This window comes from Bos mutus, chromosome 29 (assembly GCF_027580195.1).
Source record: "Bos mutus isolate GX-2022 chromosome 29, NWIPB_WYAK_1.1, whole genome shotgun sequence".
Classification (NCBI taxonomy): domain Eukaryota; kingdom Metazoa; phylum Chordata; class Mammalia; order Artiodactyla; family Bovidae; genus Bos; species Bos mutus.
In genome coordinates, this window is record NC_091645.1 from 25,446,210 (window position 1) to 25,471,923 (window position 25,714).

The 25,714-nt window shown below is 39.2% G+C and overlaps 1 protein-coding gene across 5 annotated transcripts in view; it reads left to right on the forward strand.

The window, feature by feature from the left end:
• UEVLD (UEV and lactate/malate dehyrogenase domains) overlaps positions 1-25,714 on the forward strand; it is a 57,460-nt gene that overhangs the window by 28,082 nt on the left and 3,664 nt on the right. For 4 of the 5 annotated variants that reach the window (XM_005900678.3, XM_070365249.1, XM_070365251.1 and 1 more), the window contains 5 exons: positions 4,166-4,268; positions 11,515-11,685; positions 12,712-12,885; positions 21,783-21,846; positions 24,113-24,236. In XM_005900678.3, the coding sequence (XP_005900740.1) occupies positions 4,166-4,268; positions 11,515-11,685; positions 12,712-12,885; positions 21,783-21,846; positions 24,113-24,236 (636 nt within the window). Of the gene's footprint in view, positions 1-4,165; positions 4,269-11,514; positions 11,686-12,711; positions 12,886-21,782; positions 21,847-24,112; positions 24,237-25,714 lie in introns of those variants that run through there. The other variant, XR_011463115.1, reaches the window with a different exon arrangement.

Genomic DNA, 25,714 nt, shown 5'->3' on the forward strand with positions numbered 1-25,714 from the left:
GGTTTGAACAATGGGCTCATCATCCTAATCCAAGGGAACCTCAGGTTGACACTCATCTGACTTAGTCACAAATGCTTTTGTGTTTTCTGAGTCATGCTGCTTTAATTAAACTCTATTTAATATAATACTTAATTTAGCTCTTTCCAACATTAACATTTTCTTAAATTGCCTTTTCTTGAAAGTGTAATTACTCCACTTTCTTTTAGGATCATAGTTCCTGATTTGATATTTTACAGTGGTCTGAAATTTGTCTATTTTTTCATCAATCCTTTTTTACTGGATCTTTTCTATATAAATTATGTTTAGAAAGGCTTAAATCTCCCTCCAGGGAAGTTGAAAAGACCCTCCCCAGCCCAGTATCCCCAGTGTCGTGGTAATAGCATGTCTGTGGCATTTGAGCAATGTAGCCCAAAATAGACTGGCTCTCCCTTGATGTATTTGTTTGGTAGCTGGTATTTGAGTTTCTGTTCTATTAAAATTTGATTGATTGACATGTAAATTCGTCTCTTTCTATTTAAGATTCACTTATGTCTTGGAGGTAGGTTCTACTTAAGCAAAGAGTGAAATTGTATCCAGGGCACTAGAAGATTTTAAAAGCTGACTATTCAGGACAATATATGCTAACTTGTAGCACATTATAGTTTCATTTCCTCCATCCTCCATTTGAATGCACTCCTCTTCTTAATTGGAATTTGAAATGTTTGCAGATCTTTTGTTACTAAATAGAGTATTTCTATAAACATTGCCTTAGAAGTTGCTTATTTTCTTGTCTGAATTTTCTTTTAGGTGTACAGAATCTCAGAAGTAGTACTGTGAATCAGAGGGCATGAATAGTTCTTATGGCACTTACTATATATTGCTAGATTGCTCTTCAGACAGGCAGAAGTAATTTATGCTGCTAATAACAATGTACACATCAACCTCATTTTGGTATCCCTAACAGTACTGAGTTTTATCGATTTTACTTGCTTTTGCTAAGTGTCGGAAAAGGCAGTGGCACCCTACTCCAGTACTCTTGCCTGGAAAATCCCATGGACGAAGGAGCCTGGTGGGCTGCAGTCCATGGGGTCTCTAAGAGTCGGACACGATTAAGCGACTTCACTTTCACGCATTGGAGAAGGAAATGGCAACCCACTCCAGTGTTCTTGCCTGGAGAATCCCAGGGATGGGGGAGCCTGGTGGGCTGCCGTCTATGGGGTCACACAGAGTTGGACATGACTGAGGCGAGTTAGCAGCAGCAACAACAGTACTGAGTTGAGTACTGTTTTATTGATTTTATTTGCATTTGGTAAGTGTTTAAGAGTTTTATCGATTTTATTTGCATTTGGTAAGTGTAGTAAGTGGGCTTCTCTGGTAGCTCAGCTGATAAAGAATCCTCCTGCAATGCAGGAGACTCTGGTTTGATTCCTGGGTCAGGAAGATCCCCTGGAGAAGGGATAGGCTACCCTATTCTTGGGCTTACCTGGTGGCTCAGATGGTAAAGAATCCACCTGCAATGCAAGAGACCTGGGTCCGATCCCTGCATGGGGAAGATCCCTGGAGGAGGGCATGGCAACCCACTCTAGTATTCTTGCCTGGAGAATCCCCATGGACAGAGGAGCCTGGCAGGCTGCAGTCCATGGGATTGCAAAGAACTGGACATGACTGAGCGACTCAGGACAGCACAGCACAGCACAAGAAGGCCCCTTAAAGTCATATTAAATGGTTAGAAGTCTCACTGTCAGTATTTGTCTGTGAACTGTCTAGATGGAAAGTTTTTTTCTGTTTTTCCTTTTAAACATTAGTATTCTGAGGAATTCCCTGGCATGCCAGTGGTTAAGACTCTGCACTTCCAATGCAGAGGTATGAGTTTGATCCTTGGTTGGGGAACAAAGATCCCACATGCCCATGCGGCCCAAAAAAAGCAAAACAAAAGGAAAAAAAGTTAATATTTTGATACGAGGTACAGTATTCAAATAGTGCAACAATATTCCACTAGTGCAGTAGTAGTCATAATAATGGCAGTCGTTGTAATGATGGTCACAGCAATAACTCACCTTTACTAAATGTTTGCTAGGTACCAGGCACTCACCTAAACACTTGATTCATTTTTGCAACAACCTTATGGCTTAGGTACTGTCATTACTGTCGTTTGACAAGTGGAGAAACCAGGGCATAGGGAGGTTACCCAATTTGCCCCAAATCATACTGTTAATAAAAGGAGCCAGGGTTTGAGGCTGGCATTCTGTTTATGGATCCTGTATTCTAGATCCTTACTACCCAATGTGTGGCGTTGGCATCATCTGAGATCTTATTAGAAATGCCTAATCTCAGGCCCTGTTCCAGATCTGCAGTTTAAAAGTATCCCTCATGATCAGTGTGCTTCACTGATGTATTAAATGATGACCTCTTTCTTAAAGGTTGAGAAGCTCTAAGTTAGGAGAGATGCCCAGGTCCTTTACTTTTTGGAAAAAGAACTCTCACAAAGGTAAATTGACTCTCAGGAGTTTCTGTGCCGTCATGAACAGTCAGCCCACCATGGCTCCCAGGGAGCTGTCTACTGCATGTGGAGTAGTTTCCATGAGATCTCTGGGAGAGAAAACTGCATGATAATTGGTTCTGTTTTAGCTCTATGTCTATTATCTGTTTTCTTTAGAGAAACTTGGCATTAATGTTGACTTTCATGCTAGAAATGACCAAATGGTGCTAAAATAACCAAATGCTAAATGACCAATGGTGCTAAAATAGACCAAAAAAACACTCTAGATTCTTTAGAATGGGAAGTTATGAAAACAAACTCAAAAACAACAGCAAATATATTGAGTGTACTGTGTCATCTTTATTACTCATTATCCCATCCAAAGAAACCTGCAATTTGAGACTTTCTATTTAAACCCTTTTCAGTTCAGTTCAGTTCAGTCGCTCAGTCATGTCCGACTCTTTGTGACCCCATGAATTGCAGCATGCCAGGCCTCCCTGTCCATCACCAACTCCCGGAGTTCACTCAGACTCATGTCCATCGAGTCAGTGATGCCATCCAGCCATCTCATCCTCTGTCATCCCCTTCTCCTCCTGCCCCCAATCCCTCCCAGCATCAGAGTCTTTTCCAGTGAGTCAGCTCTTCGCATGAGGTGGCCAGAGTACTGGAGTTTCAGCTTCAGCATCATTCCCTCCAAAGAAATCCCAGATGGCTGCGATCCAAAAGTCTACAAATAATAAATGCTGGAGAGGGTGTGGAGAAAAGGGAACCCTCTTACACTGTTGGTGGGAATGCAAACTAGTACAGCCACTATGGAGAACAGTGTGGAGATTCCTTAAAAAACTGGAAATAGAACTGCCTTATGATCCAGCAATCCCACTGCTGGGCATACACACTGAGGAAACCAGAAGGGAAAGAGACACGTGTACCCCAATGTACATCGCAGCACTGTTTATAATAGCCAGGACATGGAAGCAACCTAGATGTCCATCAGCAGATGAATGGATAAGAAAGCTGTGGTACATATACACAATGGAGTATTACTCAGCCATTAAAAAGAATACATTTGAATCAGTTCTAATGAGGTGGATGAAACTGGAGCCTATTATACAGAGTGAAGTAAGCCAGAAGGAAAAACACCAATACAGTATACTAACGCATATATATGGAATTTAGAAAGATGGTAACGATAACCCTGTATACGAGACAGCAAAAGAAACACTGAAAAAAAAAAAAAAAAAAATCCCAGGGCTGATCTCCTTCAGAACACAGTTTTTGGTTAAGTCAAAGGATCACATCATTCAAGTGCATGATACTGCTTTCCTGCTTGCATACCCCTTTTGTTGCTGCTGTGTTACTTCCTTCATGAGAGAGTCGTAAGGCCTATGTGTGTTTTTCTGTGGGCTTCCCAGGTGGTGCAGTGGCAAGGAATCTGCCTGCCAATGCGGGAGATGCAACAGCTCAAGGTCAGGAAGATCCCCTAGAGTAGGAAATGGCAACTTGTTCCAGTATTCTTACCTGAAAAATTCCATGGACAGAGAAGCCTGGTGGGCTACAGTCCATGGCATCACAAAGAGTTGGACACAACTGAGGACCTGAGTAGACACACACACACACACTCTTTAGCTGTCATCTCTGAATAAATTTCAACTGAGTAACTGAGCATGTTCAGTGTAATACTGTTCTTTTTCTTTTTGCACTGTCCAGGGCATTGCAGACAAACTGGTCCTTTTAGACTTCTCAGAAGGGACTAAAGGAGGGATGATGGACCTTGACATCTTCAACCTGCCTAATGTGGAGATCAGCAAAGGTCTGGCTATTCTGCTTCAAAGATTTGTGCCTTGTTCGCCTCTGTATTTGAGTCAGTTTTTCTGTACGTTATTTTAGGGCAGTTTCAGGTTCAGGGTGCTGTTGGACAGAAGGTACAGAGGTTTTTTTCTGTGTACCTCCTGCCTTGTACATGCATAGGCTCTGCATTGTCAACATCCCCTACTTGAGTAGTACAATTGACAGACCTCCGTGGACACATGATTATCATCTAAAGTCCATAGTTTGCATTAGGATTCACTCTTCTCTGTGTATTCTATGAATGTGGACAAATCAAACATGTATTTACCATTATAGTATCAACCAGTATTTCACTGCCCTAAAAAGTCTCTGTGTTCTGCCTGGAGTCCTAGAATTTTAATGCTGAAGGCATCTTGAAGATCACTTAGTCCAAGTCCCTCAGTTTACATATTAGGGAAACTAAGATTCATATAAATTAAGGGACTTACCTTAAGTCATAGAGAGATTACAACTAATGATGTTAATAAGAGATAAGCAGATAACATTTGTATTGGTTGGAAAGATTTATTCTTGGTATCTGACTCACACCTTAGTATTAATTATTTTCTCTAAATGCTTCCTTTTTCATAATACATTGGTTAACAACACTGTTTTTAGAGTTAGACAGATTAGGCTTTGCATACTAGTTTTGCCATTTGCCAGATTATATAACTTCTCAAAGTTCAATCTTATTATCTGTAAAATGGGAATTAATATATACCTCTTGGTATATAATGAAGTGCTATATATAGCAACTCCTTACTTGGTGGCAAGCACCAAACCCTATGTATATTACATACATTGTTAAATAGATGCAAATCTTTTGAATTAAAAAATTTTTTAAAAAATTGAATTCACATTGATTTCACTAAAAATATATTGTTAAAGTGAATTTTAACAGGAACAAAAAGAGAATTTATATCATTAACAAATGAAATTTAAAATGTTAAAAAGTAATTTTTATTTCTTCTTTTTAACTCAAAAGATTTGCATCTATTTAACAATGTATGTAATATATTAGTATAGACACATATATATGTAGGTGAATATAAATATGATTGGGGATTAAAATTACTTTATTATCAGGGATACATCATCAAAAAAACTGGAAGACCATTGAACTAGAGAATGTTTAGTCTCAGAAACCAGGTTATAGCTATGGTCAGTCAGGTTGTAATATGTTATAGTTGCTTAGCTTTCCTTTGCCTTTCCTTACGCAGGTCTCCAGTATTCTTAACCATATTTTCCAAGTGAAATAATGAGACATATGATTTCACACGCCTGAATGTACTAAGAACCACAGTGGATCAGAAAAGTTGAAATTGTACCTATAGGTTATAAACATTGGATATAGTAGTTGTGGCAAGTCTCTTGATCCCTGTAGGATACAAAGCATTTATTTTCCTTCTCTGGAAAGAGTACAATAGTTGCCTTAATGATCATTTTGTAGGATCCTTTGGGGAGCTGAGTATTCTCTTGTGCCTGTCCTTTCTAGGTACTGAAGTTCTTAAGGGACCTCTTAACCCTTCCAAATCTCTCCAGGAGAGACTGCTTAGTACATGGACCCTAGAGGTTATGGGGCCATTTAGGACCTGAGGAAATTGTTTCTTCCTGTGTGTCTCATTAACCATCAGTAACAATTGTTTCAGATAATTGAAAGACTACAATCCTTGGAGTAGATATATGGTGTTTGGTGCTGGCCACCAAGTAAGGAGTTTTGAATGAATGAGTACTATTTTGGGGTAACTTTTATGTTCCCCTTGTTAATTTTGATTGCATAGTCCTGATAACAATTTAATTACTATTATATGAAGTGATTTAATGTTACTAACATCTCAGATACCGTCTATGATATGGAAAAGCACATTAATAATTATTGTAAGCTGCAGATGGTGATTGCAGCCATGAAATTAAAAGACGCTTACTCCTAGGAAGGAAAGTTATGACCAACCTAGATAGCATATTGAAAAGCAGAGACATTACTTTGTCAACAAAGGTCCGTCTAGTCAAGGCTATGGTTTTTCCAGTGGTCATGTATGGATGTGAGAGTTGGACTGTGAAGAAAGCTGAGCGCCGAAGAATTGATGCTTTTGAACTGTGGTGTTGAAGACTTGAGAGTCCCTTGGACTGCAAGGAGATCCAACCAGTCCATTCTAAAGGAGATCAGTCCTGGGTGTTCTTTGGAAGGACTGATGCTAAAGCTGAAACTCCAATACTTTGGCCACCTCATGTGAAGAGTTGATTCATTGGAAAAGACCCTGATGCTGGAAGGGATTGGGGGCAGGAGGAGAAGGGGATGACAGAGGATGAGATAGCTGGATGGCGTCACCGACTTGATGGACATGAGTTTGAGTGAACTCCAGGAGTTGGTGATGGACTGGGAGGCCTGGCGTGCTGCGATTCATGGGGTTGCAAAGAGTCGGACACGACTGAGAGACTGAACTGAACTGAACTGAAGCTCATTTTGACATTTTACTAGTGCCCCATCATGACAGGCATTGATGATCATCCTAGAGTTGTACTTTGCTCCATTTGGATTTTTTAAAATAGCTGCTAAAATACTTTGGAGAAATATATACATATGTGTATATGATCCTGCAAATGTCCATACTATATATATGTAAACAAACAGTGTGTGCATAGACTAAATCTGGAGAAACACTGAGGGAACCATTAAAAGAGTAGTTGCTTTAGGAGTCATATTGGGGAAACTGGTTCTGCACTTGATTTTGCACTTGATATTTTTATCCCTTTTTTTTCCTATTGTGCTAACATACATGTACATAAATTTACATTAGTGACGGTCAGCACTTTCACAGTGCTGTGCAGCCATCACCACCGTCTAGTTCCAGAACATTTTCCTACCCCCGAAGGAAACCCACCATCCCTTAAGCAGTCACTCCCCTTTTTCCCCTCTGCCCAAGGCCCTGGCAGTCACCGGCCTGTTCTGTGGACCTGCCTTTAATGGAAGTACATAGCATGTGGCCTTTGTGCCTGGCCTTCTTCACTTAGCGCAGTGTTTTCAGGGTTCGTCCACATTGTAGTGTGTATCAGTGCACCCCTCCTGTTTATGGCTGAATAATGTTCTGTGGTGTGGATATGCCACATTTTATTTATCTGTTTATCAGTTGCTATACATTTGGGTTGCATCTTTTTGGTCTTGTGAGTAGTCCTGCTATGAGCATGTATGTACAAGTATTTGTTTGAACACCTCTTTTCAGTTCCTTTAGGGATGTCCCCAGAAGTGGAATTGCCAGAACATATGGCAATTCTGTGTTTAAGTTATTGATGAATTTATATTATCATTTTGAAGATCATTGTTAACAGCACATAGAGATCTAAATACTTATATTTCTTGAACAGCTTCTTAATAATACTCCATTGGATGAGTATCTTCTATTGGTAGACATTTAATTTTTTGTTTGTTTATTTTTTGGTGATTATAAATAATGCTACAGAGAACATTGTAATGTAAAAATCTCTATGTATTTCTCTACCCAGTAGGATAAACTAGAATTACTGGGTCAAAAGTTGTTTCTATTTATGTTAAGTAAAATTTTTCTTTAATTTTGGCTGTGCCTTGAGGCATTCAGGAAATTAGTTCCCAGACCAGGGATTCAGTGCTTACCCTCTGCAGTGGAAGCACAGAGTCCTAACCACTGGTCTACCAGGGAATTCATAAAAGGTGTTTTTTAAAATATATATTTTTGAGTTGTACTAATTTATACTCTCACCAGCAGTGTAAGAAGGTTCCTGTTTCCTTCTTGCTGATTTCTTTTATATTAAACAGAGCTAATAGAATAATTATCCTATGATATTATTTTGATTATGTCATTTCCTGGCTGATGACACTATTATGTTGGTCTCTTATCCCTTAATAATAATTACAGATGCCATGTTTTTTCAGGGAATCAGCAATATATTCTAGCTAATTTACATGTATTCATATCCCATTACTGCTCTTACTTTATTTTATAGTTTGCTCAGATTGTGGCTTTAGTCACACAGTAAGCAGCTGAGCTGGCATTTCAAATGAGTTTGTTACCAATTTCTTATGATTCACTCCAGAAATAAATAGTCTCTGGATACATAAGCAAAATGTGTGTATGGGTATGTCTGTGCCTAGAGAAAAAAATGTTCAGTAGTTGAATATTCGGAGAAGGCAATGGTACCCCACTCCAGTACTCTTGCCTGGAAAATCCCATGGGTGGAGAAGCCTGGTAGGCTGCAGTCCATGGGGTCGGTAAGACTCGGACACGACTGAGCGACTTCACTTTCACTTTTCACTTTCACGCATTGGAGAAGGAAATGGCAACCCACTCCAGTGTTCTTGCCTGGAGAATCCCAGGGACGGGGGAGCCTGGTGGGCTGCCGTCTCTGGGGTCGCACAGAGTCAGACATGACTGAAGTGACTTAGCAGTAGCAGTTGAATATTATAAGTTGTTGCTGACGACATAGGGAACAAAGTAAAATTTGCTCAATAGTCAGCGGGTTATAGGTTGATCTCTTGTGTGAGAATCACCCGTGTGGTTTTTAAACTTACAGAAGCCTGGTGTCCACCCCAGGCCTATGGAGAGAGTGAAAGGCTTTGAAGCAGGAAGCCTTTCTTGCATTTGGTACTGCTCTGTTTACTTCTGAGTCATCCTTGAGGGTGAGGGCATTTCCATCATTCGAAGTAGAGGAAGCTACAGGAGGAAAAGAAAAGAAAAGAAAAATCTTGGCAAGATCGGTTGGGGCCTGTCTTGGTTGTAGAGTCATAGTTCAACCGTTCACTGATATTTAATACTATGGACAAGCTCCCTTGTCCTTCCAGATATCAATTTCCTTCCATTTTATGAGAGTATAGGACTGAGTTTCAAAATATAGCATAATGTTTATCAGCACTCTGAAGCCAGATTGCCTGGGCTTGAATTCTGACTCTGCTATTTACTAGCTCTATAACTTTGAGCAAGTTAACTAAACTTCTCTATGCCTCAGACTCCTCACCTGTAAAATGGGGATGATATGGACCCCACAGTGTGTTGTGGATTACATTAAGTGAGTACATACATGTCAAGGTCTTAAAACAGTACCTGGCACATAGAAGTGGTATTGAAGTGTTAACTATATACCTTTCACTTCTAATGTCTTCCAGTACTGAGATTTAGACTCATCACCAGGTTTTTCGTATGAGCATTAGAATATAGGAATTAAGAATACTCATGAACAGACATAATTAAAATCTAGGACTTCAGTTTTTTGGATCTCTACCCCCATAATTGTGTCAGAATATCAACTGAAATTGGATAATGCATCTCACAGACACATAGCACATAGGTTCCCTTCTGCAACTTGTTTAGAAAAATGGCCTTAAGAGGCTTAATTAAGACTGTAAACCCTGGAATCTATTCATTGTCTCACTAGGATGCTAATAAAGATTTATACATGTTGACTGAACTGGTATCTCTCTATTACTTTATTATTTTTCTGCTGTTACTGATGCTGATAATTCTGGCCACTGTTTTGACATGCAGTTACTGCAAGACAATGCTTCCCTGGTGGCTCAGACAGTAAAGTGCTGCCTGCAATGCGGGAGACCTGGGTTTGATCCCTGGGTCGAGAAGATCCCCTGGAGAAGGAAATGGCAACCCACTCCAGTACACTTGCCTGGGAAACCCCATGGACAGAGGAGCCTGGTAGGCTACAGTCCATGGGGTCATAAAGAGTTGGACACGACTGAGCGACTTCAGTCTCAGTTTATTGCAAGACATACTGTGTTGTAGAGAGTAATGCAGTTGTGAAATCGCTTAAGTGTGCTTAAGGGTCAGAGGCATGAATTTTGAACAGCTTTTTCTACGTCATAACAGTTGCTTATATGTAAGTCCCATTCATTTCAGTTCAGTTCAGTTCAGTTGCTCAGTCGTGTCCAACTCTTTGCCACCCCATGAATTGGAGCACGCCAGGCCTCCTTGTCCATCACCAACTCCTGGAGTTCACTCAAACTCAGTCGATCGAGTCGGCAATGCCATCCAGCCATCTCATCCTCTGTTGTCCCCTTCTCCTCCTGCCCCCAATCCTTCCCACCATCAGAGTCTTTTCCAGTGAGTCAACTCTTCACATGAGGTGGCCAAAGTACTGGAGTTTGAGCTTTTGCATCATTCCTTCCAAAGAACATCCAGGGCTGATCTCCTTTAGAATGATCTCCTTCAGAATGGACTGGTTGGATCTCCTTGCAGTCCAAGGGACTCTCAAGAGTCTTCTCCAACACCACAGTTCAAAAGCATCAATTCTTCGGCGCTCAGCTTTCTTCACAGTCCAACTCTCACATCCATACATGACCACTGGAAAAACCATAGCCTTGACTAGACGGACCTTTGTTGGCAAAGTAATGTCTCTGCTTTTGAATATGCTATCTAGGTTGGTCATAACTTTCCTTCCAAGGAGTAAGCATCTTTTAATTTCATGGCTGCAATCACCATCTGCAGTGGTTTTGGAGCCCAGAAAAATAAAGTCTGACACTGTTTCCACTGTTTCTCCATCTATTTCCCCTGAAGTGGTGAGATCAGATGCCATGATCTTCATTTTCTGAATGTTGAGCTTTAAGCCAACTTTTTCACTCTCCTCTTTCACTTGAACCTAAAACCAAGATACTGGACTTCAGCGTAAGGAAAAGTAGAAAATGAGCCAACACTATTTAAAGATCTTCAAATCATTTTTTTCCTCTTTGGAGTAGAATCCTTAATAAATAAAGCAGATAGAAGCAGCACTGCACTGCTTGCAGAGGTCAAAGTAAATAGCATGAAGCTGTGCCTGCCAGCCATGTTTCTACTTTTTACTATTCCTGCATGGTCTCTGAGTCACTTTCAAGGAACTGTAGGACTCCTAAACTTAAGGTTAAAAATCAGTGATGTAAGTGATTATAGGTGCATTCTGCCTATAGCATATATTTATTTTTTCTAAAAAAAAGTGGGAATTATATAAAAACCCAAATCCCTCCCTGCTTGTAAAGTCTGGATCCTGTAATTTATTTTATCTTTTCTGCTCTTTCCTCCCTTGGGATACACTGTTGCTTCTAATTCTCTTTCTGGAGCAGATCTCAGCATTTTGTATCCTTCCTATGGAGACAGGGTTGATCTGGAGGCAACTGCTAAAAGCTGTGTAATTGTAGAAAAGAAAAACCTGATCATCATGAACAAGAACTTGGTTAAAACCTTTATCTTGAGCTCAGACTGTTTCTTTTTATTCATTAGATTTGTCTGCCTCTGCTCATTCCAAGGTGGTGATCTTCACAGTCAACTCTCTGGGTAGTTCTCAGTCCTACCTCGATGTGGTGCAGAGCAATGTGGACATGTTCAGAGCCCTTGTCTCTGCTCTGGGACATTATAGTCAGCACGCCATCCTGCTCGTTGCATCTCAACCAGGTATAAAGTTTTATTCTAAATGAATTTGATGGCCCAGTTCCTCAGTAGAATTGCCATTTCTCATAAAAGTCATAAAACAGGGTTGTAAAGGGACAGCTGGAGTCTTCAGTTAAATTGCTCTTTCGATGAACAAGGCAGTGCTTTCCACATCCTGTCAGCCAGTCACTACTACTGACTGGCATTAACTAGAAGGCTACAACTTACAATTTTTTATGCAATACTACTTTTAATATATTCCAGGTTGTTAGCCATGCCTTTCTCAGTGAGAAAACAGTTAAACGCCTAAGAGAAAGATGCAATATCTTATAGGAAGGGTCTTTTGTTAACTCTGAAGCGTCCTAAGATGCTAGTGAGCACACCAGAGTGGATTTTTAACATTAAAATTTTTATTTTAAATTGTTTCTCAAATTACTTGAGAAACTTTTTCAAAGGATTAGATGGTACTGGACTCAAATGGGTGAACAGATTTTTTTTTTTTTTAATGTTCCCACTAGAGGAGTATGATAGGCATTTCACTTGTTTTCTTACAGTAATTGATTGAAAGATGTTGGTTTTAAATTCCTGACACCTTTTTGGCACAGAATAAAAAAATGGTTGTGTTTTTGTTGATAATGCTGTACCACATGGTGGTGGTGTATGAGCCAGTGTTTTAATTTCAAGGTAGAAATTCACCTTAAGCTAGATGTAAAAGAGAACTTGATCAATGAAAAAATTTATCTTCTGGTTTTCTATACCCAGTTTTCATCTTTCATCCTTAACTGCTCTAGGACATGATCTGTTTTCCACTCTTAAAAATTTATATTTAATACAAATTTATGTAAAATGATGCTGAATACTTGTTAGTTGTTTTTAATTATTAATTAAAATAAATTTATATAATAATAAATAATGCTTCCAAGTGCATGTAAGATCTAAGAAGAATGTATAAAGGTTTTGATATACTTATTAAAGTATTTTGTTTAGGAACTAGCCTAGAAGTATATATTAAAAAATAATTTATATTTTCACCTTGTATGTAATATTTAGTGGAAATCATGACCTATGTGACTTGGAAACTGAGTGCATTTCCTGCAAACCGAGTGATTGGAATTGGGTGCAATCTGGATTCACAGAGATTACAATATATTATTACAAATGTTTTGAAGGCACAGACTTCAGGAAAAGAAGTATGGGTTATTGGTGAGCAGGGAGAAGACAAAGGTAAGAAATACATGTTTATTAGTTATATTGCTAATTGATATCACCGGAGGCCATGGTATGCATATGTGCACAGTTCTGGGGACTCCACTTGTGGAGCCTAGTTGGTTTTCCTTCCACATTTGAGTGCCTTTTGTGTGTGGGGCCCTGTATTGTGAATAAACTCTACAAATGTGTCATTCTAATTGTATTTACTCTTGTAAATAAAAGGCAAGACTCCTTAGTTTATGTATTTTTATTTTTATATTTTGTATTTGAATTTCAGCATCCAGGATGAATTTAAAAGTTTAATTTTTGGGAGAGCAACATTTAAATAAACCTTAAAGCATACACAGGTCTTCCTTGGTGGCTCAGACGGTAAAGAATCTGCCTGCAATGCAGGAGACCCAGGTTCAGTCGCTGGGTCTGGACCATCCCCTGGAGGAGCATGGGAACCTACTCGAGCATTCTTTCCTAGAAAATCCCCTGGACAGAGGAGCCTGGCAGGCTACAGTCCATAGTGTCGCAAAGAGTCAGACTTGACTGAATGACTTTTACACACACGTAAAGCATGTACTCAGAGGTTAAAGCATCTGCCTGCAATGCTGGAGACCTGGGTTCGATCCCTGGGTGTGTGACTTGGAAACTGAGTGCATTTCCTGAAGATTGGGAAGATTCCCTGGAGAAGGAAATGGCAACCCACTCCAGTATCCTTGCCTGGAGAATCCCATGGACAGAGGAGCCTGGTGGGCTACAGTCCATGGGGTCGCAAAGAGTCGGACACGACTGAGCGACTTCACTTCACTTCAAAGCATGTACAGAACTCTTTCCTTTACTTTCCCATCCTGCAGTCTTGCTTACCTTTCCTAAGTCCAGACTTTCTCCCTAGGTGTATACCTCCTGTCTCTTTCTCACCTTTTAAACAGAATATTCACTCTTTATTTACCCTTATGGCCCCGACCCTTTTTTTCTTTTAACCAGCTACTTGCTCTGTGCTCTGTCCCTACCATAGAAACCATTCATAAAATCTAGTCCCCCTGGATTTGAAAGCCCTTTTTCCTATCCCACAAGATTGCTTTCCCTATTTAATTCAATAATCTCTTTTTTTTCTTTATTATTTCTCTCATGCTGTAAAGTCAGGTTGGTCTGGTAATAAAAGTGCACTATCCTAAGTTTGCTAATTTTCATTCATTTTAAGCAAGTATATCTACTCACTACTGTAAGATGCCAGTGTGATCCAGAAGAGGCACAGAACACAGCCTCTGCCTTCGCCACTCTTAAAAATTATTCTGGGGGCTTCCCTGGTAGTCCAGCGGTGAAGACTTTGCCTTCCAATGCAGAGGGGTGCATTCAGTCCCTGGTCGGGGAGCTGAGATCCCACATGCCTGGGGCCAGAAAACCAAGACATAAAATAGAAGCAATCTTGTAAAAAATTAAAGATTTTTAAAATGGTCCACATCTAAACATCTTTTAAAAAATTATTTTAGAGTGATAAGATAAAATTTTTTATAAAGCTATTTTGGTTGACATTAAAAGTATAGGGCACTCTTTGATTAAGGGCCAGAATGAATATATTTTAGACTTACAGTGCTTAGACATTTATGAGTGAGCATTTAACATGGGTTGAAATGACTGGAGAAAATTCTGTGCAGGCCATCATTGAACTGCACTTTGGAAGAATGAATAGGATTCAAATAAATAGCAAAGAGTCAGAGAGACATTCCAGGAATGGGAAAACAGGCAAAGGCACACACTTAGGTATGGCGTGTTCATGGGATAAAAATATCTAGACTGCTTGTTGCACAGTTTCAACCAGATAAGCTTGGTTGATAACTCATTGATAACTCATTTTGGAGGTATTTTTTTCTTGAATACCTGGTAAAGGGTTGGAAAGATTATCAGGAAGAGGGGAGCTATTAAAGGTATTTGAGCATGCGAGTGATATGTTGAAAAGGTACTCTGGAGGAAATTAATCATTGCTTCCTCATTTAAAGTGTATTGTTGTTCCAGTTGCTAAGTCGTGTCTGACTCTTAAAGTGTATTATTACTGCTTTATTCATCCTATCGGTGCTGAGGGGTAGAGCACATTGTAGAAAAGAACTTCTCTGCCTGTGAGGAAGTGATCATTTAACTCAAGAACTGGAGGAAGATTTAAAATCTGTATGAATCTGCACTGGCTACCTAGAAAGTTCAACGCTAGAAAGACTCAGGCAATAGAATAAACCTTTATAAAACCTGACTATGTGATTCAAGCAGACATAGCTTTTCAGGCCCAAAATGCTGACACTAAAGACTAATCAATAGAACAAGAATAGGGGAGCAAGTAAGAACTTGGAGCAGATGTATTTGAGTAACATGTCTAGGGATGCAAATAAACCCAAGACCCGAATTGTTACTCACTATTGCCATTTGAGTTGTGGTCCATGTTGATCTCTTGCTTGTCTGATTATTGTAAATCTCCCAGTTAATTTGCTCTTTTCCCTCTTGTGTACCCTCTAAATGATGCCAAATTAATAATGATATTAGCTAAAACTTACAGGGTTTGCAGTATGTTTCACATATTAATTTAGTCTTCCTAAATCACATTCCTCTTTTCAAAAACTTTCACAGGCTTCCTCTGACCAAATCATTCAATTCTTTTACTTGCCATTCAAGTAGTCCCAAAATACAGCCCTAATCTTCCTTCCCAGTTATAGTTATGAAGGCAGTCATGTTGTTAGACAGCTGGAAGCCACTCAGAGGGTCATTGATTACAGTTTGTGGTAGGGAGTCAGCAGTGAATGCGGGAATAGTAGGAGTGACCGCTCCAAGAGCCTTTTCAGGTCAAAGAAGGACTAAAACCAGGCCTTGTGCCTCTCGGCCCTGCCCCACAGCTTTGCTTCAGCCACAGGCATCTTTGCCCATTGTGTTTACTTTTTTCATAATCCCTTCTCCTCCTCACTCAGCATATTCAAACCTTATTCTTCAAGGTCTCAGTCAAGTCCCTCTTACTTATGCTTTGAAGTTTTTCCTGATCACATCATCGCACAGATTCCTTCATTCGTTTGAGTTAAAAGCTTTTGCTAGCTAAATGTAATTAACCATATATTGTCTCAAGATGTTTATTCTTTTGTAAAGTTGCTGTTTATTCTGATCCAATTTGAATTTTGTCTGTGTACCTTCTCCTTATTTAAAGTGTAAATTATTAAGCTGTTCTTTTAGTTGAAAAAGTCATATTCACATTGCAAAACAATTAAATAGTACAAAAAGATAATGTAGAGAAAAATGTCTCCCTTCTATGCCAGACACCTAGTCCCTCTCTCTAGAAACAATGCCACCTTTTAGAAATGTTCTGTGTAAGGACAAGCATATGAAATATACATCATTCTCTACCTTGTCTTCTTTCTAATTGTTATGACTTGGAAATGACTGCATAATAACATATATAGATATCATTCATTCTTTTTAAGTACTGGAATACCAAAATGTAACCAATCGCCTAAGTGATAATTTTTGAATTAATAAGAACATTTTACATTATGGTTATATGAGTATCTCAAATTGTAAAGAGAAAATAAAGGATGGTGTGACTTGATAAGTAAACCTAAGACACTTTGCTGACTGCTGTTGGAGCCGCATAAATGAATAAAGACCCTGTCTTTAGGCAGGTTAGAGACTGATACAGAAAGTGGCTGTAATAGGCAGTATTGATGAGCCTTAAGAGAGGTCCAAGAGAAGTAGGGTAAAAGCACAGGAACTGGGCTTCCCTGGTGGTCTAGTGGTTCAGATTCTGCCTTGCAACGCAAGGCACACCAGTTCCACCCCTGGTCCAGGAAGATTGCACATTCCTTGGAGCAGCTAAGCCTGAGAGCTGCAACTTCTGAAGCCCTCGTGCCTAGAGCCCATGCGCCACAAGGAAGAGTAGCCCCCACTCCCTGCAGCTAGAGGAAGCCTGCATGCAGCAGTGAGGACACCACAGCCAAAAAATAAATAAATGAATAAGTAAATATATATTTTTTAAGTACAAGGAATGGAACTCTCAAGTAGGAACTAGAAATAGATGTAGATGGATGTGAATTGAGATTACTTAAATATAATTTATGTAATATTTGATACATAGAATATATATAATGTATATATTTGTTTTAAAACATAGTTGACCAAACATTCATGGATCCATACTCAATTAAGAACATTATGAATGCCAGGGAAGCTATTTATGTACTCCCCGACCCATCTCCCTAAGTCTAGTCTTGTCTCATGTTCATGCCCAGTCGTGTCTGAGTCTTTGTGAGCCCATGGACTGTAGCCCACCATGCTCCTCTGTCCATGGAATTTTCCAGGAAAGACTGGAATGGGTTGCCATTTTCTCCTTTAGGGGATCTTCCCAATCCAGGGATCGAACCTGCATCTCCTGCATTACAGGCGGATTCTTTCCCACTGAGCCTTGGACTGCTGTCAGGTCACTTTTTTATCATGTCTTCTACTTTGTTTCAGAAATAATTACATCCACTGATTGGTGGGTTTCCCTGGTGGCTCAGACGGTAAAGAATCTGTCTGCGATGCAGGAGATCCAGGTTCCATCCCTGCATTGGGAAGATCCTCTCTGGAGGTGGGAATGGCTCTAGTATTCTTAGGTTTCTCAGGTGGTGCTAGCAGTAAAGAACCCACCTGCCAATGCAGGAGACATAAGAGATGCTGAATCGATCCCTGGGTGGGGAAGATCCCCTGGAGAAGGACGTGGCTTACCGATTCCAGTATTCCTGCCTGGAGAATCCAATGGACAGAGGAGCCTGGTGGGCTACAGTCCATATGGTTGCAAAGAGTTGGACACGACTGAAGTGACTTAGCAGGCACACATGCACTGATAGGTAGTCTTCCCTCGGATTAGAGGCTCCCTCTGCTGGTTTTCCTCTGCTGGGCTTCCCTGGTGGGAATCCACCTGCAATGTGGGAGAACCTGGGTTCGACTCCTGGATTGGGAAAATCTGCTGGAGAAGGGAATGGCTACCCACTCCAGTGTTTTTGTCTGGAGAATCCCATGGACAGAGGAGTCTGGCAGGCTACAGTCCATGGGGTCACAAAGAGTCAGACATGACTGAGTGATTCACTTTCTGCTGGTTTCATGTGTAGACACCAGTTGGTTATGTCTTTGTATTGGTGACACCATAGCAAAATTAGAATTATTTTTTTATTGAGTGCTTAGTGTGTGTATTAAATGCTTTGTAATCTTATTTAAAATTTAAAAACACCCCAAAAAGGAGGTGGTGGTTTTTTCCAAATCAATATACAAGGAAGCTTAAGACTCAGTGAGTTTAACAACTTGTCCAAGGTTACACATTTAGTAAGGGCAGAACTGAGATTTGAACCCTGGGTTTGACTGCAAAGCTGTACTTTTTCTTGCAGTGACTTAATTAGATAATTTCTCTTAAGCCTTTAGTATATAGTGTCTGGCACAGATTAACACTCAGTAAACGGTAGCTGTTATGACAGTGATCAAGATGGAAAGATGGTGAGGAATAGAAAATTGGCAAAGGGACGTGGAAAACTATACTTGGAAATAGGCAACATTAAGATTTAGAAACAGTTACAAGAATAACAGATATGTGTAAGTAAAATTATTCTCTTTAGTTATTTCCTCTACAAATGACAATTACAGCATAACATGGGGAAGAATTCTATGACATGTAAGACCCTTTAGGATCTGTTTCCTGCTTCCTTCCTGGGCCTCATCTTCTGCCATTCGGACAAGCATTTTATGCTAGTCACATGATCAACTTGCAGCTTCCTGAGGGGCTCATGCACTCTCATGCTTCCTTGCCTTTGCACCTGATACTTGCTTTCCCTGAACATTCATTCACTTGGCTAAGTCCTGCTTATCCTTCAAGACTGGGCTTTAGTGCCACCTCTCCCAGGAAGCCTTCCTTAATTCTCCAGGTTAAGTAAGCTCATGCCTCTGTTATACTCCTTATCACAGTGCTACAATTGCATGTTTACCTGTCTTCACCCCACCAGACTGTAAACTCCTTGAACTTGGAATGGCCTCAGTAAATATGTTTTGAAATATTTTGAATGATCCTGATACCATCTTTTTGTAATCATAGGTCATTGCTGTGCTCCACCAAATTAGTTACATGTGATTTGGAGCTGCGTTTTTAGCTGTGATAGTGAATTCATGTAAAGTGCAGGTAACTTCTTCAAGTGGTGTTTTAGAAATCCAAGGACTGGACCTCAAGACAGTGTTAGCTCATCTGCTGTGTGCATCAGTCTTACCTAAGGGGTAGGTGTTATGTTTAAGGGAAAAGAAATATCCCATGGTCATTTTTTATTAAAATTTTTGGGATCAGAGGATTACTATTCTTAAGGAATAGAATCAGAAAGATAAGGATTGATTAGATGCAATATTTGAAAGGGATCCTTAAACTAGGATAAATATGCATTTAGGAAGTGTGAACGGTTGGGCAATAAGTGAACAAAAAATGAAATAATTAAGTCTATCTAAACTTAACTGAAAATCCTGACTGTGTCAGAAGCAAATTTGAGCATAGTGAAGCTTTCTCCATCTCTCTGAACATTGTTTTCTCATGGCTCTTAAAAGTCTAAACTCAGAGAGGAAAGATGAAACGTGATTATGTTTGTAATAATAGCAGTAGTACTCATAATTAAATTCCAGACTTCCTGGTGTCCTTTCTTTTCCCATACCTACCTTTCCCTTTTTATTTATTTTCCCAACGTCTGTAAACGCTCGTTCATCTAGCAGACTATTCTCTGCAATTTTCTGTCTTTTGTGAATATACTAATGTACCAAACTTTTAGAAAATAATTCATGTATAGTCCTATTCAAGTGAAACATTAAAAAAAAGACCCTTATTAATTTGTCCACATGCATTTATATTGTTCATGTAACAATTTCTGGTTTTGCTTTTTTTACTTAATATAAAAACTTCTATGACCTTCAGTGGCTGTCATTGACATAGACACTGATGCTGAGGTTTTTTGTTGTTGTTGTTTTTTTTATCTTAATTAACCGAACCAGAGATGCTCAAGTGTCTGCCTGGAAGCTGCTACATTCTTTGAGGACTCCTGAGGATCTCCCACAAATAATCCAGTCTGTTACAGTGAAGGGGGTAGTCCTCAAGAGCTTGCCGTGGTACTACTGTGAACTTCATTTCTGTCAGGGAGTAATGACTTCCCTTCACTTCAGCCTTCCAAATGTCCTGAATTCTTCTCAGAGGGAAATCTTTGTAAAGTCAAAGCCATAGTCATCTCCCAAAAGGGGAGATACAAAATCCCATATACCATTCTATTCATCTCGATAGTGTTCATTTCTTTTCTAGCTCAATCATTCTCTCTCTTGGGTATCTTGAAACTTAAAGATCTAAACTGCAATCTCTAGTGACCCCATTAACATTAAATAATAAGGGAACCATAGAGAAAGATGAAAACTGATTTTTAATATCTACAAATATATATGTATATAAAAGCAAAAAAAAAAAAAAACTTCTAAAACTTTTCCATGTTTTCCAACTTAACCGTTCCAAGTATGTTTTGCTCTTTGTTTAACATAATTATGGATTGTATGTGAGGTTGGTTCTCTATTGCTTCTTGTGCATTCTTTTGGTAGAGAATCTGTGCCAGAGGACACAGAAGGACACATGATCCCTGCCCCCTGGAAGCTTACAATCAGTTTGAGAAGGGAAGGTGTCCTTTGTTGCTGATGCTGAGAAATCACTAATTGGCCTCATTTTTAATGCAGTTTAGAAGAGCTGTGGGAATTCTCTGGCAGTCTAGTGGTTAGGGCTTGACACTTTTACTGCCAGGGGCTGGTTTCAGTCCCTGATCAGGGAACTAAGATCCTACAGGCTGCACGGCGCAGCAGAAAAATAAAACAAGAAAAAGAAGACTTGTATCTTAAGTGTAAAATATGTCTTACATATCTGAATGTATTTCTATTTTGCCTACCCAAAGGTTTGTATCAAAGAATGTCTTTACAGTGATGAGAAATCAATGACTATTAAAAAGGTTTCAGAATGTTACTTTAAATTTCGTATTAAAGTATGGTATAAATATCTATTTCACATGTATAGCTTTGAGTTTTTAAATTGTTTTTATAAACGGTTTAGTGAGAGGAAATGGAAAACCCAAATATGCTTTTACAAAACAAGACCCTGCTCTCTGACACCTGTGGAAGTCTCATCCAGAGTGTATGTGCTTAGTTGCTTAATCATATCTGGCTCTCTGCAACCCCATGGACTGTAGCCTGCCAGGCTCCTCTGTCCATGGGATTCTCCAAGCAAGAATACTAGAGTGGGTTGCCATGCCCTCCTCCAGAGGATCTTCCCAATCCAGGGATTGAACTGAGGTCTCGCCCATTGCAGGCAGGTTCTTTACCACCTAAACCATGAGAGAAGCCCAAGAATACTGGAGTATGTAGCCTATCCCTTCTCCAGGGGATCTTCTTGACCCAGGAATCAAACAGGGATCTCCTGCACTGCAGGCAGATTCTTTACCAGCTGAGCTACCAGGGAAGCCGTAGGTGACCAAATTATTTGTCATCTGGTGATAGAAATTAGCCTGTGTGGTTCCTAGTGGAGCAAATGCCAAGAGCTTACAGCACATGGGAGCCTATTATACACTGCCTGCTGAGAAAATCTTTCTACTCAGTCAGTAAAATGGCCCAGTGTTGAGAGAGAACAGGTAACAGGCTGCAAGTAGACTTTGGGATCATGTTTTGAGGGAACTACAGCTGTATGCCTTCTCACCCCAGGCAATCAATACAGCACATTTAGTGCTACCAGTGGAAGTATGCAACTCTATCCAGAAGGGGGGAAATGTTTATGAAGTTTGATATAGGTACCCTTGACTGCAAATGATCCTTTATCACATCTTCCTCCTAAGAGAGTTATTGACAAGATAATAATCAATTTTTCATTTAATTTTTAGTGCCCATATGGAGTGGCCAAGAGGAAGTAACAAATCATGACTCTCAGATGCAGCTGTCCAACAGGTAATGCTGAATGTAGATTTGCATGTATCCAACTAAAAACCATACACTTCATAGCTAACATAATGGCTATTTGCATGGCATGCATTTACCAGGCTTCTGCAAATAAAACTAACTAGTATGGACAAATCCAGAGTGCATGGGAGCAGTATTTTCTGTTCTTCGATTTCTTATCTCAAAGTAGATCTAAGAGTGTTTTACAAGCCTAATACTTAGATACGAAGTTGACTTTTTAAAGGGTGGAATAGACTCCTTATTTGTAGGCAGTGATTTACCACTTCTATATTTAAGATATAGGATCTTGTATCTGAGGATATTGGCTATTTTCTTAAAAGTAGAGGAGAATTGGCCCATACCACTTAAAAATCAATATGTATTTATTAATCCTAGTTAAATACATTTGGAAATTAGTCTAATGTAGATAACCCCCATTATAATTTCAGGTAGAAACCAAGTATAATGCACAGATCCTTGACTCTTTTGTGTTTATTCAGAGGCCTTCTAGGGGTCTGGACCCCATAGGTTGGACTCTACATACTATATATTTTCATGCCATTTGTTGTTTTACTATCTCATAATATAACAATTCTGGTTCAGGTGATTTTAGCTTTTTAAACCTTCAGTTTATGATTTTTAGACTGTAACAACTGGAAAGAATAGCCTTATATTGAGAATAGTAATATGTTGTAGAATCCATTCTAATCTGCTTCTCTATATAATCCTGCATTTATAGCTTTCAAGAGGAATAAATTCAAACATGTTTGTTTAATTTGTATAATTTTTAATTAGTTACAAAAAGAACGTATGCGCTTATAAAACTATGTTTTAATTAAAGTATAGTTGATTTACAATGTTGTGTTAGTTTCTGGTGTACAGCAAAGATAAAGCTTTAAGTACTGCAGATGTCTATAAAGTGAAAAGCAGGGGTAATTCCATTCTCCAGAAACAGCCACTATTAACAATTTAGCGTCCATGTGTCCAAACGTTGTTTTCTCATGCTTCTGCAAGGATTATCATCATTATTGTTGTTTTTATAATACATTTATGCTATTCGTATTATCCTGCAACTTACTTTATTTCCTTAATAATAAATGTTGGATATTTTCCCATATTTTACACATAAATGTACTTTATGTTCTTCTCAAGATCTATATATGGTCCTACATTTGGTAGTGATCTATTTAATAAGTCCTCTTTGGATGAATTGTTTCCAAAATTTTTTCTGTCTCCAATAAGGCAAGCATACTTGTATGTATATCTTTGCATAGTTGAGCATATTGCTATAGGACAAATTCCTAGAAGAGTAATTTGTAGATCAGTTCAGTTCAGTCGCTCAGTTGTGTCCGACTCTTTGTGACCCCATGAATCGCAGCACACCAGGCCTCCGTGTCCATCATCAACTCCCGGAGTTCACTCAAACTCACATCCATTGAGTCAGTGATGCCATCCAGCCATCTCATCCTCTGTCATCCCCTTCTCCTCCTGCCCCCAATCCCTCCCAGCATCAGGGTCTTTTCCAATGAGTCAACTCTTCGCATGAGGTGGCCAAAGTACTGGAGTTTCAGCTTTCGCATCATTCTTCCCAAAGAACACCCAGGGCTGATCTCCTTTAGAATGATCTCCTTTAGAATGGACTGGTGTTTCTAGATCAGGTGTTGCCAAATCTTCCTCTTAAAAACTTGGATAATTTTGCACTTTGAACAGCAATTATGGGAATGCCAATTTGTCTGTAGCTTCTCCAAAAGTAGTTATCAGTCTTTTTGTGAAAGTCGCTCAGTCAAGTCTGACTCTTTGTGACCCCATGGACTATACAGTCCATGGAATTCTCCAAGCCAGAATACTGGAGTGGGTAGCCTTTCCCTCCTCCAGGGGATCTTCCCAACCCAGGGGTATTGAAACCAGGTCTCCCGCATTACAGGCAGATTGACCAGCTGAGCCACCAGGGAAGCCCATTAGTCTTTTTATTCTTTGCCAATTTTGATGGGAAAAATTAATGTATTTATTATTTTAGCTCATATTTAGTAAGTATTAGTGGTGGTAAGCATCTTTTTATATTATTAGGCCATCTGTATTGACTCACTGTGGACTGCCTAATATTTTAAGAAAAGCTTAATTACTGGGCTGTCTGTTGGTTTTCCTAACAATTGTCATATAACTCTTGTGTCATAAAAATATCTAATTAATACCTTATACATAAGCTAAAACTGTTTATACATATTTTGTGCATTTTATGAAATCATGATTTGTCTGTTTTATTTTTATAACCTAGGGCCATGGAACTATTAAGGGTAAAAGGTCAAAGATCATGGTCTGTTGGACTATCAATAGCTGACCTGCTTGACAGTATTGTGAATGATAAAAAGAAGGTCCATTCTGTATCAATTTTAGCAAAGGTAATTGCTATTCTCATTCTCTCATCACAGTTTTAAATATTTATATTATTAATATAACAAAAAAGTGCTATTCACACTGTAACCTGGAGTCGTGAGTACCACCAGCTTTCAGAGTAACACATGGGAGAAGATAGTTTGGTCTAACCCCTATCTTGCTTGGCTATGGGAAGTCTGGACTTCTACAAGGTTGCCCTTCATCCCCATTAATTCTTGGAATTCCCAAGAAACATTTATATATTCCATAAACTTCTGGTTGTCATTTATCTCCCCAGCCAGCCAGGTCACCCCAGGCTGACATGCCAACTGGTCTTAGCTGGTCATCAGTCTGTTTCTCCAGTTCAGGTTGTCCTTTACTGCTTTATTCCAAGTATAAAGTTCCTAAAGCACAGCTAAGATGAGGCCCAAATGCTTAATCAAATATTCACAAAAACTTAGGAATACTGGAAGGGAAATAAAACATGGAAGGGAAAACTGAAAACAGGTCACCAAATTTGACTGCCCTCAGAGCCCATGTTAACCCCTCCACTGGGAATCCACTCTAACAATCTTTTTTCTTTCTTTCTTTCTTTTTTGAGAGTTTGCTTTATTATTATTATTATTGTTGTTGTTTTACAATAGAAAACAAATAGCTATGCTCTCAGAAAAATGAATTTAAAAAGAAACAAAATCACAGAAATTTATTAACAGCATTTTAAAAAAGGCTTTTGAAAGATTTATTGAAATAAATTATCTCAGCCTAAACATTTACTCATCACTCTTTTTTCAGTTACTTCTCAACATTTTAAGAACTTTGTTATATAAAATACATTTAACTTTGCCAATAATGTTAGATAATACTGGGTTCTTCCCCAAAAAGACTACTATAAAACTATGCTTTCAGACATTAAAGAAAAACTTAATCCAGGAGAACATAAATCTGAACTATGTAACCTATGCTTGCATGTTTCATATCCTTCAAGTTAAATGCATCAAGGATTTGAAAAAGTTCAGACCTGGGTCAGCTCCAAGGCAGGTGGACACAATATCTTAACTTTCCATGTTTAACTAAACCAACAGGAACCAAGTTATGAAAATGAGGGTCTCCAGGGAAGAGAGATATAAAAAATATCTTTTATTTCTTCAATAAAACCCTTCAAAATTTACTCTCACATTTCCTCCAAAGATCAAATCCACAACCTTTGGCATTGCCTAATTTACTTTACCAAGGAATTAAAACCATGAACCAAAGCCTGATGCTTAACGCTTTCAGTGCTGACCTTCCCCATGTCCAGGACAGGGAATGGGGACAATGAGATACAGAGAGGAGAGGACAGACAAACAGGGTATACCTGTGAGACGCAGGAGCACCAGCGGTTATGGAATAAAGCCAGCTTTGGATACGGAGCTCAGAAAGTTAGCCCCTGGGATGCAACAGGTCACGTCCTTTCACTACATCCCTGGGCTTTTCCCCTCTCTGCTCCAGGTATCAAACCAATGAC